The sequence below is a fragment of the Saccopteryx bilineata genome, chromosome 8 (genome assembly GCF_036850765.1).
Source record: "Saccopteryx bilineata isolate mSacBil1 chromosome 8, mSacBil1_pri_phased_curated, whole genome shotgun sequence".
NCBI lineage: Eukaryota > Metazoa > Chordata > Mammalia > Chiroptera > Emballonuridae > Saccopteryx > Saccopteryx bilineata.
In genome coordinates this window covers 30,014,774-30,032,596 of record NC_089497.1, presented here as the reverse complement: position 1 = coordinate 30,032,596, position 17,823 = coordinate 30,014,774, and the positions used below count along the sequence as shown (strand labels likewise).

Sequence of the window (17,823 nt, the reverse complement as noted above, 5' to 3'; positions counted from 1 at the left end):
TGATCATACCTAAGTGCAAATTTCATTATAATAGTAAATCCTTGGCTTTGTTCCCTTGTAGAGACAGGAAGAATTACAAGCACATGTAAGGAAAGGACCATTCTATTTTAGCTGTTTGTGTTCATATCATTGTAAAATGTATTACACCCACTGAGTAAGAATGTCTTTCTGAGAATGAATAGATTAAAGATAATTATTGGTATTTTTTTTTAGTAACAAAGCAAAATAAATGAATAAAACCAATCCCAACCAATTATTCTGACCATTTGCTAAATTGCTCTAAATAATTAAATTTATACTCAGCACATGTGGATTATTATTTATAGCATTTTAAGTAAATTTCTCTTAATGACTATAATAGATGGTTATTTGAGATTTCTGAGGATCACTTTGCTGAAATACCACCTTACACGAATCTTATTACAATGAGAAAGAAAAGTTAATAAAACCTAAATACCAACTCCTCTCCTTTGTCATGTTTCCATATATAAAACCGTCTTCAGTAATATTAATACCAGCACTGACTAGGCATATGGAAGTCCTGGATGTGAGTCCTGGTCGGAGCACACAGAAGCCACCATCTGCTTCTCCTCCCCTCCCTTCTTTCTCCCTCTCCCCCCATCCTGCAACCGTGGCTCCACTAATTTGAGCATGCTAAAAATAGCTCTTGCAAGCATGGGCCCCAGATGGGCGGAGAATCAGTTCCAGACAGGGGTTGCAGGGTGGATTCCGATCAGGCACAAGCAGGAGTCTATATCCCCTCTCCTCTTAAAAAACACAAAACAAAACAAAAAACCCTAAAACCACATTAATTAAATTTGCAGTGACTTAATTTTCTTTTTTCCTTCTTATTCCAAGGGAGAGGAGAGATAGAAAGACAGACTCTTGCATGTTCAAGAGTCACCCGGATCCAACTGGTGACCCCCATCTGGGGCCAATGCTCTGCCCATCTGGGGCCATGCTCACAACCAAGCTATTTTTAGTGCCTGATGGGGAGGCTCCACTGAGCCATCCTCAGGTACTGGGGCCAATGTGCTAGAATCAATTGAGTCATGGCTGCAGGAGGGGAGAGAGAAAAAAAGGGGGGGAGGGGAGGATAAGCAGATGGTCACTTCTGTGTGCCCTGACCAGAAAACAAATGCAGGACTTCCACACGCTGGGTCTACACTCTACCCGAGCCCCCCAGTGGGCCAGGGCCCTAATTTTCTATAAAAATCTTAGATGTCAGCAGGCTTTCAAGTAAAATCAGTACTGTTCTAAAAAATTATGTCTTTAACCTGTTATCTTTTTTTCCTTGTTCAGATCTATCTGTAACCACTGATACTCATCAGTGGCAAAAGCAGCCCACGGGGGCCCTGGTTTCTTCAGCCTGGCCTTCTCGGGTCTCCAGCTGTTCTCCTGCCCTGTGTGGTCCGTCCACTCCAGCACAGATGATGCCGTTATCTGAGGATCGGCAATCACACCAGATTCCATGCCCAGTGTTCCATAACAACCTGAAACAAAAAGAAAGTAATTGGGTGTCCAGATATAAATTTAAAATATATATAAACCTGCTCAATGCAAACTTTGTGTTGTACCTTTAATTAACAGACACTATGCAAATAATATACTGTAATATAGAAATTTCAAAACTAGTCAAATGTTTCTTGGCTCAAGTTTTGTGTCTTGTCAGGGATTGTATATATTTATTCACAAGCAATTACCACTAGTTTAACGGAGGCAAATTATTCTCTCCGTGGACGAGCTCCCAGGTCAGTCAGTGGGTGAGTCATACACCCTTACCTCCTTCAGGTATCTGCTCAAATGTCACACTGTCTGTGAGGCTTGCCCCGACCCCACCTGTCCCTCCTGCATTGTCTAGCCCCTTCTTCCCTCAATTTCTATGTCTTTTATAATATTATAAGCAGTAATTGACCTATTCACTGTTTATGTCCAACCTCTCACTACCCGAGTGTAAGGCCCAGGAGAGCAGACTTCTGTTTCTCCTGCTCACTGCCGTTTCCTAGACCAGAACAGTGCCTGGCAAATAAAAGAAGGCACTCAACAAATATTTTCAGTCAAATGAATGCAATACTTCTCCAGACAAGTTCAAAAGCCATCTTTCTTAGAATCTCTCCTTGCTTACACGGTCATTTCCCTACTAATAGAAAACTTCCTGTTTATTTCCTTCATTATATTATTAACGCCCATCTTACCTCAGAGTGTCATTGTGACAAATAACCAAGAACGTGCAAGAAACAGCTTTGGCACAAGGCCTGAGATACGGTGTACAGAAAACTGTAACTACTACAGCATATAAATTATAGTAAGTTATAAAGTCCACGCAAGCTTACCACTTGTCTTAAATGTAAAAAGACTTGTAGATAAGTGTCCCCTGAAAAAGAGAAAGGTTTTTTTGGTGACACATCACATAACTAACATGACTCTCCATATTTGTGTCTCAGTAAAACATTTTTTTTGTTTTTATTTTACTATATAAAGAACTAAGAATATTCTCTGGTTATATATTAGACAACTGATAATGTTCCTAGAAAAGCAGAAAGTCTCCTTTCTAAGCAGAACCTCTGAAATCAGCACACGGAACTAGTTACTTTCTGTGCAAGCGTCCAGTTCCTCGTTTCACGTGTGATTGTGCAAATATGGTCACATAACCTTGACTATATAGTCTTATTTTATCTCTTTTTCATGAAATAAATTAAGTCCTAGACCTCTTCCATGGCAGTTGCTGGAGAGGGTACACCTAACGGGTGTGATTCTCACGCAGGAGGCTCCGGGTTCCTGGGTAAACAGAAGAGAGACTGCCTGCACTTGTCACGGGAGACCGCCGTGTGGAACAACACGAGGCTCCGTGTCAGTGTGCAGCACACGTGGATTTCAAGCTACAGGCAGGCTGGGTGCAGGGCGGAGAGCGGAGGGGTGGGGCGAGGAACAGGTCACCATGCGGCAGGTCAGGCCTCTTAAGGAACGCACAGAGATAAAATCACCAGTGTGTGCTCCCACTTTAACACAACATTCAAATCATTACAGGTGAATGCTACCTGTCCTTTTTTTTTTTTTAACTATGAAAAAGAAAACTCATGAAAAACTGATCTGTCTAAAGGTAGAACAGGGAAGAGAACAAAAGGACCCAGACAGAGCATCTAGAAGAAACTAAGGAGAGCGTGACTGGACACGAGTGATGGGCAGAAGGCCACGCGTGGCTCGTTTTGTACGGCCAGTGAGCTAAGGGTGGTTTCTACATGGTTAAAGAGTTGTAAATAAACTAACAGCAGAGTAAGTGACAGAACCATGTGGCCCCCAAAGCCCTAAAATATCTGCAAGCTGGTCCTTCACAGAATCTGCAGACTCCTCCTGCCTTCTGTCGTGGTGGGTGCGGACTACGCTCCTGTCCTCCGAGGAGAACTGGCCGAGGGCCTCTAAGGAGAAGCTGATTTCAAACAGACTTATCTAAGAGGCAAGAGTTTCAAAAACAGACCAGGAGAACTGCATTTCTATTTAATGTTTGAACTTCTCCTGCTTTTTATGCCCCGTCTAAGTTTTGTAAAATAGTATAACATCATAGAGAACATGCAAATACATTCTGAAAATATTCCCTGGGGACGCACAACACTACCACCTCTGATTTATGTCAAAATCTAATCTATACTTGAAGTACTGAATCATCCTCGATTCATCTTGGGTCACACTGGCTATAAGGAACAGAGTACTTATGCCTTCTGATCTTTAAAATGAAGGAAGGGTTTGACAACATACTTCTGGACTCTTATTCTAGGCTTTTCAACACTTAGGAAAGAAGAAACAAACTAATCAAGCTTCCTAACGACACTTTTCTGACAGTGCACAAGCCAAGGCAGGACGACCTTCTCTAGACTCTTTAATACACTCAGGCACTGAGACACACAGATGTGACTGCTAAGTGCGCAAATGGGATTTCTGGAACGCCACTGATTGTTAATACCGCGGGGATTTCACAAGGCTCTGCCCCAACCCTACCCAGCATGCTTCTTATAAACAGCATATACACTTACACCACAGATGTGACGTTGTTAGCCAAGGAACTCTCGTAGTACGGGGTCCCTTTACTGATGACGACACTGATCTGGCCGCCCAGGGTGTGAGACACCACTCCGGCGTGCACGCCAGCCATGCACAGCGGCGAGGACTTGAGGGAGGGGGGAGGAAAGACAAGGTTTTGATTTTCTTTTGAAAATTCATAAATAAGACTTACACTCCCTCAAGAAATTAAGAATTTGGGCAGTTTTTTCAATAAACATGGGACAAATTATTAATGTCTTAACACAGAACAAATTTTTAGGAAAAAAACATTCCATATTACTAAAAATAAATAATTCCTAGAAAAATATCAAAACAAAGATATACAACAGGTACACATTTACCTATGGTGATATTAAAAAAAATAATAAAGTCCTATCACAACTTACATCTCTATATCCATGAGGGATGGTTCCAGATATCTCAGCAAAGGGAAGCAGACAACCAGCTGGACAGTACTTACTGTGAAGTAAAAACATGTGAAAGGGCACATTCCACTGTACTGTTTGGGGGAAAAGACCAAAAAACACCACATCTCCATTGTTCAGTTCAATGTCAATGCCATAATCTTACCCCTCTGAGAGAACCACCACTCCTAAAAAGTCCTTTCAGACCTTCTCCGGTCCATCATAGCCACCTTTACCCACAAATTACAAAAACTGTCTCGTATTTTACATACAGCTTTGATTATTTTACTTTATAATTAATCCAGACATATTTCTACTCTAAGATCTATTCACCATATTTAATAGCTACATAATATGCTATTTTCTGGATAAACCGTATTTTTCCAATGTTCTATTGATCAAACTTATGTTGATCTAAAAAAAGTTTGCTATTCATTCATTCATTCACTCACTCCCTCACCTGCTGGCTCACCCACCCACCCGCCCACCTATGCACTCAACACATTTACCTGAATGACTATTACAGTCTAAGCGCTGGGCTGCGCTAGGTACTGGGTTCACTAATGTTGACCAAACAAACACGGCCCCTGTCCTCACTGAGATTACATTCCCGTGGTAGGGGAAGACATTACACTGATGCTTACACAAATAATTAGATTATGATTCTGCCATGAAGAAAAGGGACTCTGAAATAACTGGGAGGAATTCTAAGTGCTTCAGGTAACCCACCTAAGAACCCTATATGGTAGGTACTACTAGTGTCCTCATTTTTCAGATGAGGAAGCTGAGGAACCGTGTGCCTAGGTCACATGGTAGGAAAGGGGCAGACGGCCCCAGAGTTCGTGCCCAAACACGGGCTCTACACGGCTTCGGTCAGAGACTGGGACTGAGGAGTGAAGTTCCAGCAGAGAGGTAAGGGCGGTCCCTGGAGCAGGCAGAGGGAAACGGACCAGCTGAGAGGAACAGCACGCCCGTGAGGCCCCGTGGCCTGTGTGTGTCGGAGGCTGAGGACAACCGGTGCAGGTGGCCTGCGGTCAGCAAAGGGAGGTGGTTTGACAGAAGGCTACAGTGCTGGGCAGGGGCCAGATTACACACAGGCCTGTGGGCTGTGGCGAGGACTCTGAAATATATTTCCCAAGTCAAAACAGAAAGTCAATAGAGGATTCTGACAATGCATATAAATATTCGGATTCATATTTTTTAAAAAAGAGTCCTGAGGCTCCTGGGAAGGAAAGGGACTGCAAGGAACCACGAGTGGGAGCTGACCGGAGCTGGGCAGACAGTGCAGTTATCCGGGCAGAGATAACCACCTGCCATCGGGCAGTGACAACGGGGTAGACAGCGGGGGACACGGCCAGCCGGCCCTGCAGGCTCTGTGCCCTCTACTGATGCCAGGGTTATCTCTGCAGGCTCTGTGCCCTCTACTGACGCCAGGGTTATCTCTGCAGACCGGGATCCCTCACAAACGCTACAGAGCCGACCCACCCCACGTGGACAGAACCGTGTTTGAAGACAAAGGAAAGGTTCTTTGTGAAAAGGGAGCAAGTCGCAGGAAAGTCAGTGTGATGGTCTTAGATGATGAGAACGATTTGCCGAGCAGAGAGGAGTCGAGTGATTCCAGGCCAAGTTCTGAGAGCCCAGAGCAGTTAAGTGGCCCAGAGCCGTTTCCACGTGAGTGCACGAGACCAGACTATAAATGGCCCAAGAACCGGGGACAGGATCCTGAACACCAAGTTAAGGACTCTGGGTGACTTTTTGTCTTAATTAGGAGCACCTGAAGATTTGTTAGCAGGGGAATTATGAGACATGTATTTTAGAAAATAACTTGGCAGCAATGTTAATGTCAGAAGACATTCAGAAAAGGTTAGAAATGGAAGGGAAATTAATTAGAAGTCCATTCTAAGTTAGGCAAGAGACAAGGGCATAAAGCAGGGAAATCGCAGTTAGAAATGCCGCTCAGGCCAGGACACAGAAATTCCGTAATAGCCTAAACCAACCTCTTCTCTTTTTAAAGAAACGATAAGTAGCTCTTTTCTCCCTTTTCTAGCCGTTTCCCTAGATTTTAAGAGCAACTAGTTTTACTTTTAAAGTACATTAAAATTACATTTTCATTGTAGAGAAGATCCAAATGCTACATGCAAAATTTAAACAGGGCAACTCAATGGCTTTAAATAAACTCTGGTTTATTTAATGCGGTGTTAGATCAATGACTATGTGTTACCATAAACATTCATCTTAGGTGTATAAGGAATAAGGATGTAGATGAAAAATAAATTTAAGACAAAAAGGGCACAAATATGGTCGTACCTGAACTCAGGTTCCAAAAAACTGGACGTAGTGTCTAAACAAGTAATCAGATCTAGAAAAACAAACAAAAAAATTGATTTTAATACACAGGTTTACTCTTGCTGAAACAGTTTCCAAATCCAAAATCCCACTACTGTATATTTCCAAATCTCAGCAGCTGTCAAAGTAATAATAATAACTTTTTACAAATTTCTGTTAATTAAGATTTCTTTCTGATTTTAAGTATCCTGATTTCTGGACTATGTCTCCCCAGTGCTATTTACTACTGTATCGCCTCAGAGTCACATATATACAGTGTGGGGCAAAAGTAGGCTAACAGTTGTTTGTAAGGAAAATAATACAATAATAACACAAGAATAAACTGTGTTTTGCATACTCACAGCTATAAAACTACTTTTGTCCCACCCCGTATATAGAAGGTACACAGGTAAGTATAATTTATAGCCTTTAAATGGCTTCTACAAAATATATCTCTCCCCAAAAAAGAAAAAGTATTTTAGTTACTGTATGTCTAAAAAGGATCCTTTGCTGGTTACACATCAGGAAAACAACGACAAAAGAGAAGTGTTAATTTGAAATAACTGCAACTCAAAATCTGGTCCACGGCAGGACCAGCAGCATCTCTGGGAACTTACTAGAAATTCAAATTTTTGAACACCATCCAGACTTACAGAATCTCTGGGAGCAGGGCCCCAAAATATTTTAACATGTCCTCTAGGTAATTCTTAAATACACTCAATTGGAGAAGCACTGCTCTAAGTACAACAAAACTTTAAAAATTTTAACATTTTCTGTCTGAGAATAAACAAGCCTTAGTAAGAGCTAAGCTGTCTGAGGCCTAGTTCACAGGTGGTTTTTGACTGAAACATTTCAATGTGCTTTTAGGACACAGAGCAACTCTTCAACCTGACCCACAAGGTTTTGAAGTGCCTAGTATTGCCTCAATCTCATCTTTTATCTATCCTGGCTTCTTGCCACACTCGTCTTTTCTGAAACATGCTGTGCTCTTGGTCTGAGAGGCTTTTCAATCACCCCTTAGATAAGCTGAGTCCTCTTTAAGGTCTCAGCTTAACCGTCACTTCCTCAAGGAAGCTGCCCCTGCCCTTGGAAAGTCAAATACCTTTAGCACATAGTAGGCACCCAAGTTTGTTTAATGAATGGATGACTATCACATGCTCTCATATTGACATGTGTTATACAAGCTCGATCTGTTGATGCATCAGAGTTATGAGCAACATCATTAGATACTGACTGGTCTACCCACACTAAGGCCATTTGTTCTCACCTTCTGTGGTACCTGCAGCCATCACAGCGCATGACAAAACAGGAGGCTTTCAATCACCATTTATTCAATACATGGATGGTAAGTATCTGCTTGTTAGCATAGCTGGATAAGTCCAATCATGTACTAACCCGCAGGGAAACCAGGAAGAAGGCCCTAAGACCATCACGAAAGGTAAGTTCACATACAAGTGCTTGGCCAAACAACTCTGTTGAGGGTGATCAACACACTGATGGAGGCAGCACTTCACACGCATCCGAGTATACTGACGGCACACACACACTTGTTAAGTTAAAGGCCACCATAGCAACAGCAGGATAACTGACGATTCTATTCTACAATTCTGAAGAAACCATATGCTTTTTATTCAACTGAAATGTATCTTGAAAGAACTAGACGCAGGCATCCCCAAACTATGGTCCACGGGCCGCATGCGGCCCCCTGAGGCCATTTATCTGGCCCCCCGCCACACTTCCAGAAGGGGCACCTCTTTCACTGGTGGTCAGTGAAAGGAGCACTGTACGTGGCGGCCCTCCAACGGTCTGAGGGACAGTGAACTGGCCCCCTGTGTAAAAAGTTTGGGGACCCCTGAACTAGAGCATCACAACTGTTATACCAACAGAAAAGGAGTATTTTGAGAGTATATGGTTCATATCTATAGACCACAGACATCAGAATGATGATTATATTAACCCTGTGTTTTAGGAGTTTAAGAGGCTATGTGCCTGGCTAGGGGTTCACTATTACCAGGTTTACTGACTGGGAAAAGCAGACAAACTGAATTACCTATACTGTAGTTATTCCTGCCAGTCTTTACATTGCAACAGTAAGAATTAATTTTCTACTTTCCTACTCTGCTAAAAGAGTTTCCAGCTTCTAAGATTAGAAATTGAACCTCTAAGATTAATAGTCTGGGATAAAAAGGTACCTGTGTGGTCCAGCATGTTATTTAGCCACAAGAAGACTGCCAGCTGGCTCCAACCCCTTCGGGCCACATGCCAGAGTGCTGGTGGACGGATACACTTGACGAACAGGGCTTTATTATAAGTCCATGCAGTGCTGAAACGCCAGACCATGCACTGCAAATGTATGCAAGCTGACCTTGCTCTTGAATTCCATGGGGGCTCACTGGGAGGGGCTGCGCCACCACTGCCTGAGGTAGGGTGTCCCAATACGAAGATGTCAGCTGTGATGCATGTTTACAAGGAAATTTGTGAGGTTGCAGATATGTGTTGAATATGCTCTGATTACACTCTTTGTGCATCTTGTTGTGAAAGCAGTGCCACAAGGCCCACACTGAGCACCCAGCGCGGTGCATCTTAACAAGTTAGGGCAGGTTATGCTTTGTACTGTGGTGGGGGAGCTTCCTCTGCAGAGCAACCACAGTACTGCTTATCCCTACTGGGGAAAAACAGGCTACACTGTGCTATCTCTTCAAGCACGTGTTATGTCTGAACACGCAGAACCGTCAGGAGAAGTGGTTTGTCCTCTGTGTGCAGCATTACCCAGAGGGGATCCTTAGCATGTCACGGATGACTTGACAGCTCACCTTGCACTTGAACACAGAACCCACAGAATCAAGTGGCACTGGACATGTATGCAGAACGCTTCACCTTGGCTGGGTGTTAGGAGGTCTGTGTGCTCAGATAAAACATGCAATGTACTAGACACTGTACTGGTGAACTTTCTTTTTCTCAGAGCTCGTATTTTCCAAGCAAAGGGAAGCCATGGATTCTATAGCTGAGCTTTTATCTTAGTTATCAAGAGTGAGAAGTTCTGCAGGAGGCCCTTTCTCTTCTCCGTTACATCCACTGCAGACGCAGTGGCAGCTAGAACAGCAGCACGCCCAGGCAGCCTGCAGTACCTGGAGACGCGTCACGAGAGCCGGTGCCCTAACACGCAGCGTCTCCACCACGGTCACACAGCAAAACCCAACACAGCCAATACAGAATCAGTCAGCACACTATCCAGAACTCCCAATTTCTTTTAACAAGGTTGAACGATCCTAAAATGTCTGCAACTGGGTGCCAGACCATGGAAAGTGAACACGCAGACCACAGCCTGTGTATTCAAGAGCCCCCCCCCCCTCGCTCCACTTCAGTGGACGGCAGCTCCTCCTCAAACGAGCATGAGCAAGGGGAGAAGGCAGATTTTGGTGCTACAGGCTGTGTAGATATTATGCCTTTCAATGCTGCTTCAGAAAAACCTAAATTTAAAAGAGAATAATAAAAGAAATGAGCCTCCACCACCTCCTTTGATGACATCCCAATTCACAGACAATGTCCTTTGTGCTGTATTTACCAATGAAAGTGGACAACTGTCCTGGGTTTGTTTGGTGATTATAATTTCAGTTTTGTCACTCCTGTTACATTGTGGACATTCAAAAGAAGGAGAGAAAATATGTATTATAATCCTTTCTGCTTAATTTTTCTTTTGTATTTTTCTGAAGTGAGAAGTGGGGAGGCAGAGAGACAGACTCCAGCATGCGCCCAACTGGGATCCACCTAGCATGTCCACCAGGGGGCGATGCTCTGCCCAACTGGAGCGTTGCTCTGTTGCAACCAGAGCCATTCTAGCACCTAAGGCAAAGACCAAGGAGCCATTCTCAGTGCCCGGGCCAACTTTGCTCCCATGGAGCCTTAGCTGCGGGAGGGGAAGAGAGAGAGAGAGAGAGAAAGGAGAGGGGGAAGGGTGGAGAAGCAGATGGTTGCTTCTCCTGTGTGCCTTGGCCGGAAATTGAACTCAGGACTTCCACATGCCAGGCTGATGCTCTACCACTGAGCCAACTGTCCAGGGCCAATTTCTACTTTTGAAGGTAAATGTAGGTAGGTAGCAGTGCAGGGATGTGATCTCTGCTTCCTGTACCTTGATATTCATAGGCTCTTGTAACACTCCACATTCCAACTGAAGAGGAAAACTGAAATCTCAAACGAAGCTGCTGTGTGTATTTACAAATATTAATGAATAAAAACTGCCTGATGGTTTACCTTAAGAAAAAATTCCACGGGGAGCTAAAAAGAGTTCCCTTGGAGAAAAACAGGAGTTCACAACGGACAGCTGCAAGGAGAGCCAAGAACTGAAGACAGAGTAAACAAATCATGATTACAAAGTCTGACCTCTACAACTCTATATGTAAAGGCAAAGAAAACATCAGTTAAACTAGCAATTTTAGAAGCCTTAAAATGTGTCTATTTTGAAATCTTTCCCCAAGCAAACAGCCTTCCAAAAAACCACTATCACTACAGGGCTCCTAGCTAATAAGCACACAGTCCAGGCAAGATTATCGCAGCTCAAAGGAAACCATCTGCTCTAGAGACTTCTGATAGCAATGAGAGCGACTGGAATAGTTGAGTCCAGAAATATATCCTTAAATTTACAATCAATTAATTTTGATAAGGATGTTAAGACTATTCAGTGGTCGGGAGGAGGTGGGGAGAATAGCCTTTTAAACAAATGGTGCTGAGCAATCACATAAAAATACTTAAATTGAATTTCATCAAAATTAAAAACTTTCATGCTTCAAAGTTACCACGATGAAAGAAAAGAATAATCCATAGGAGAAGACAAGATGGCGCTGGAGTAGGCGGACGTACCAACAACCACCTCCCAGAACCAAAGTGGATTACAAACTAATTTTAAGAACTATCATCTGGAAAAACCAACTTTGGACTAAACTAAGAGGACTCTTCAACCAAGGAACACTGAAGAAGCCACACCGAGACTGCTTAGTGTATCCCAAGGTTCTCTTTACCAAGCCACAGGCACAGAGCTTCAGGGAAAAGCAACCTGGTCCCATCTCTCCAGGCAGAGGAGAACAGAGGCTCCATCTCCACACATGCTGCAGATGGCTTTTCCAGTCTACCTGAATCATTACCAGCTAGAAGCAGCGATCATTGGGACTTGGACATGAGCTGCAAAGTATAGAATGGTGACAACTCCAGTGCCATGCGGACTTTTCCTGGATGTGGACTTTTCCTGGACTCCTGCTCCCTGTGACAGCTCCTAACAGACTGAACTGGGGTTGTGTTGCATTTGCAGGGATTTGGAATGGTGATGGTGCCATCTTGGACTTGGTGAACAGGTTAAGGATACTACTCTTTTATGGATTCTTGCTGTATTGGCCAAGAATTTGCTTAAAGGCTTTAATCACTGAAAAAAAAAAATAGAAGATTGGATGGAGAGGATGTGGCGCATGTACAGCGTGGTGTACTGTTCAGCCATAAGAAATGATGACATCGGATCATTTACAACAAAATGGTGGGATCTTGATAACATTGTACGGAGTAAGGTGGGTGGGTCAGAAAAAACCAGGAACTGCAGGATTCCAAACATTGGTGGGACATAAGGACAAGACTAAGAGACGTGGACGGGAGTGTGGTGGTTGGGGGGGGGGAGGAGGAAAGGAGGGAGAGGGGGAGGGGGAGGGGCACAAAGAAAACTAGATAGAAGGTGACGAAGGACAATCTGACTTTGGGTGATGGTATGCAACATAATTGAATGACAAGATAACCTGGACATGTTTTCTTTGAATATATGTACCCTGATTTATTGATGTCACCCCATTAAAATTAATAAAAATTTATTTATTTAAAAAAAAGAATAATCCACAGAATGGAAGAAAGTATTTGTGAATCATTTGTCTGATAAATCAGGATCTATTATCCAGAATACATAAAGAATTAGTACATCTCAACTTTAAAAAACCAATAACCCAATTTAAAAATGAGCAAAGGATCTGAATAGACATTTCTCCAGAGAAGATATACAAATGTCCAGGAAGCACATAAAATGATGCTCAATATCATTATTTATAAGGGAAATAATTCCCTTATCATATAAGGGAAATGTAAAATTAAACCACAATGAGATACCACTTTATACCCACTAGGAAAGCCAGAATCAAGAAGACAGAAAATGAACGCTGGCAAGAATGTGGAGAAAGTGGAACCCTCACACACTGCGACTGAGAAGAAAGATGCTGTCGACATAGTTACCGTCCACCCCAAAACTCTGCAGTCTATACCCGAGAGAACTGAAAATATATGTCCACACAAAACTTATACTCAGATGTTCATCAACTGAGGAATGGATAAGAAAAATGTGGGGAAAAAAGTGTTATATCCATACAATGAAATATTACTTGGCCATGAAAAGGAATGAAGTACGCATGCATGCCAGAACATGGATGAACTTTGTGCTAAGTAAAATAAGTCACAAAAGACCACATACTAGATGATTCACATAAAATGTCCAGAGTAGGCAAATCTAGATAAGAAGTGTATTACTTGTTACTGGAGGGGTCAGAGGTAGGGGGTGGGGAGGGACTGGCACTAGGGTTTCTTTCGGGTGATGAAAGTATTCCAGAACTGACTAGGGCAATGCCCGCACAACTCTGAATACATGAAAATCAGTGAACTGTGTATTTTAAGCAGGTGCACTGTAGAGTGTGAATTATATCCTAGTAACACTATTTAAAAAACTATTATAAAAGCTATTATAGGCCTGACCTGTGGTGGCACAGTAGACAAAGTGTCAACTTGGAACACTGAGGTCACCAGTTCGAAACCCTGGGCTTGCCTGGTCAATGCACATATGGGAGTTGAATTGATGCTTCCTGCTCCTTCGCCCTTCTCTCTCTCTCTCTCTCTCTCTCTCTCTCTCTCTCTCTCCCTCTCCTCTCTCTAAAATGAATAAATAAAATCTAAAAAAAAATCAGCATTAAAAATAAAACTATTATAAAAAATGTTAGTAAACTAAAAAAAAAAGTTAAGGGGTTGCAGTTTTCCGTCGAGACCACAGGGTAGGCCTTACTGAGAAGGTGGCATTTGAATAAAATTAAATCGGTGAGGAGGTGAGGTGATGAGGTGTGTGGACAACTGAGAACAGGGAGAAGAAATCATACAGGCTCTGAGGAGGACACATGCCCAGCGTGCTTAAGGCCAGAGTGAAAAGGGGAAAAGAGAGGAACTCAGAGGAGTAATGAGAAGCCTTATCTTACAGTCTTGGAGGTAACAACATTGGGCAAGCGACACGAGAATTTCATTTTAGTAAGAACATCTGAACACGGGGTTGAGAGCAGTTCAAAGGGGAGAAAGGGCAGAAACAAAGGTCGGCAAGAAATCTACTGCCATAATTGAGATAAAAATCGAGTCGCTTGAACTGGCATGGCAGTGGTGGAGGTGTGGAAGGCAGTCATACTCTGATGTGTGTATACACATTCTGAGAAGACGCTCAGGGACATGAAGTCTGAGAGGAAGAAATGAGTCGAAGACCACTCTAAGGTTTCTAACCTGAGCAGCTTAAAAAGAGAAGTGAACTTACTATGTGTAAAGTGCTTAAGGCAGTGATGATAACAATAAATACCAATAAAGGAGAGCATGATGATCAACTCAATCATTGTGCTGGATCCACTTTAACTTGCCCTACAAAACCAGAAAACAGGAGATATGTTCAAAGTGCAGGGTAGTGTATAGTTGACTCCGCTCTTAACTAAGAGCTGCTATACGGGAGGGTTTTTAAAAAAATAAATAATTTAAATCAAACATTTAAGACATATAAAAATATTTATAACCCGTATGTTACTACATGAAATACTAAGTGTGTGTGCTTCACTTGGGTGCTCTGGACAAGACTGTGGCAGCTGCGGAAGCTGAGTGCCCACAGGTTCCTGCTCAAGCAGCCTGGCACTCTGTTCTCTGTGTGCAGCCCAAAGGAGTTCGCTTCTCTAGTGTACACTGCACACCAGTCTGAGCGGCAGAGTCCAATGCGAAGCAAGTGCAATCACAATCCCTACAAAAAGAGCTCCTATCCTTCCTAACGTCTGCCTTAACCCTAGAGGGCTTTCTAGAGGAGGCAGGACTCAAAACAGATGGGGCTTTGAAGGGACCATAATATGACTGTGAGGAACAGCATGAGAGAATAGAAGAACGAAGGAAAGCCAATAATTAATACAGGATAAAAGATTCCAGGGTTTTCTTAACATACGTACTAAATTCATGGGCCTTGGCCATAGTGAACAATTGATGAAGTTGATCCCAAATGCAAGGGAAGTAAAGGTAACAACAAATGAATGGGACTGTATTAAACTAAAAAGCATCTGCAGAGCAAGAGAAACTGAAAACAAAACAAATACGCAGCCAACTAAACAGGAGATATTTGCAAACAACAGCTCCAATAAAGGGTTAACATCCAAAATATACAGGGAACTCACAAAGCTCAGCAACAAACAAGCAAACAATCCAATTAAAAAAAGAAGGGAAGAGGACGTGAACAGACTATTCTTCCAAGAGGACATACAGATGGCCAATATATATATGAAAAGATGCTCATCTTCACTAGCTATTTAAGAAATGCAACTCAAAACTACAATGAGATACCAACTCTTAGATGGCTGTTATCAACAGGACATGTAATAACAAGTGTTGGAGAGGCTGTGGAGAAAAAGGGATCCTCATTCATTGCTGGTGGGAATGCAAATTAGTACAACCATCATGGAAGAAAGTATGGTGGTTTCTCAGAAAATTAAGAATAGAACTACCATATGACCCAGCAATCCCTCTACTGGGTATCGATCTAAAAAACTCAAAAACCTGGGTACATAAAGACACATTCACCCCCATGTTCATCGCAGCATTATTCACAGTGGCCAAGACATGGAAATGACCAAAGTGTCCTTCAATAAAGGACTGGATAAAAACGATGTAGTGCACATATACAATAAATACTACTCAGCCATAAGAAATGATGACATAGTACCCATTTACAACAACACAGATGGACTTTGAAAATATTATACTGAGTGAAATAAATAAATCAGAAAAAGCTAAGAACTGCATGATTTCACACATAGGTGGGATATAAAACAGACTCATGGACATAGATAAAAATGAAGTGGTTACAAGGGGGAGGGGGATGTAGGGCGGGGGGGGAGGAAGGGAGTAATGACAGACAAATACACAGTGACGGAAAAGGATTTGACTTTGGGTGATGGCACACAACATAGTCAACAGTTGAAATGAAACAGAAATGTTTACCTGAAACCTACATTCTTTTATTGATCTATGTCACTGTGAAATTTAATTTTCTAGAAAACATTTAAAAAAAATAGAAAAGAAAGATTCCAGGGTTTTCTTAATGAAGACAAGGACATCAGATTTTCTGAGACCAAGTAAAGCGTCAAACTTAGTTATGGATATTACTGTCAGCTATAATTGATACCCTCACACAGGTTTAAAAAATATTAAAATATAATCAAAATTTTTTCCAATAACTGCTTAGCCTGGGGAAGTTTATTATTATCCCATGAAATATTTATTTAAACATTACATCTAATGTTAATCCACACCTAATACCCTAAAAATATATTTTATAAGTTCACAAATCAATCAAAAATATCAGCATACTGGTTACTTAGACATATATTTTATTGAAAGCATTGGCTACTTCTAAGATTGCAGGATTATCAAATGGACTTAGATTTTCCCTCAATTAACACTCTTCGTTTTGTGTGCTTGACTGAATTGAGGAAAAGACTCAGCAATGGCACCAACTGTATCAGCCACAAGGCGTACTTTTTGTCCAGTTGAAGCCAGTTACTCCTAAAGAAAGGGATGCCCGAGTGCCTGTATTTATTCTAAATTAAGACAGTATAAAGTACTACAACTAAGTTACTGTATTTACATATTTACCAGAAAGGAGAAAACAGGAAGAAGCAAGATAATATTACCTACAAATTCTTTTCCTTTATTTGATCTAAAATTCTTTAGAAAACCAATTTCCCCGAGCCTGAAGGAATCTGAACTCCTGTTCTCCGAATTTCAACCCTGCCAGCACCTTGCGCTTCAGTGTGTGAACAGCGGCTTCGTTGTTAGAGGACGCTGAGCCAGGCTCGCCTTGTTGCTAAGTTCTCCGGTCAGCATACTTGTGTGACCCTGGGCCTAATTCTTTGTTTCCATGATAGGAACTGGGCATGTACCTGAAATTTTGTGAAGAGAAATTTACATACATCACAGAATTTACTGTGATTTAGTAAACTAACATTTACTAAATCCCAGATACAATATGATGCATTTTACATCTTTATCTCCTTTTATATGCTGAACATAGGACTAAATCTTATGTTTCTCTTAGAGATATCACAATGCTATATATGGAGCTCAGGAAATATTTCTCAGATTAAAATACTTACTGCTTTTTTATATGTAGATGATATAGGCATGGCTCAGTTGCCTAAACAATAAACAAGGTAGTAAGATAGGTTATAATCCACATATAGATAAATCAAACCCTTTCAACATCTAAATTCTACATACTAAAGAATGGATATAAGACATTAAGAGATGACACCGTTCTTTTGTGACCTATGCCACACCTACAACACTAGTAAGGACATTAGTAAGAGCAGCAGAGCAGCAGTAACTGAATGTATCCCCTGGATAGCACAAACACATCCCGTCCCATCACAGCATTCCTTCTGCACTACAAAATGAAATAGATAGAAAACGCTAAAAAGGTGCTCTTACATTAGCTATCAGCTTGGAATAAAAGATCCCCTAAATTGAATTGTTTCTTTGGGTTGACACTGTCTTAACAGAGTATCTTTGTAATTGATTTCTCTGCAAAATTGCTCACTCTTTGCTCGTTAGCACCTTCATTATACAAACTGACACCAAAACACAGATATTTTTCTAAATGTGCACTATACATATTCATTTTTGTGTAAATAAGGATAAATCTAAAAGATACGTATATAAACTGAGAATGCATTAATAAAAA

The 17,823-nt window shown here is 41.8% G+C and overlaps 1 protein-coding gene and 1 pseudogene across 2 annotated transcripts in view; one reads left to right on the top strand and one right to left on the bottom strand.

Moving 5' to 3' along the window:
* Window positions 1-17,823, bottom strand: part of DCBLD2 (discoidin, CUB and LCCL domain containing 2) — a 108,083-nt gene that overhangs the window by 22,555 nt on the left and 67,705 nt on the right. For both annotated transcript variants that reach the window (XM_066241496.1, XM_066241497.1), the window contains 5 exons: window positions 6,768-6,819; window positions 4,443-4,515; window positions 4,029-4,162; window positions 2,334-2,374; window positions 1,278-1,493 (listed from right to left, as the gene is read on the bottom strand). In XM_066241496.1, the coding sequence (XP_066097593.1) occupies window positions 1,278-1,493; window positions 2,334-2,374; window positions 4,029-4,162; window positions 4,443-4,515; window positions 6,768-6,819 (516 nt within the window). The remainder of the gene's footprint in view (window positions 1-1,277; window positions 1,494-2,333; window positions 2,375-4,028; window positions 4,163-4,442; window positions 4,516-6,767; window positions 6,820-17,823) is intronic.
* On the top strand, window positions 8,124-17,077 carry LOC136312155 (E3 ubiquitin-protein ligase KCMF1 pseudogene; annotated as a pseudogene).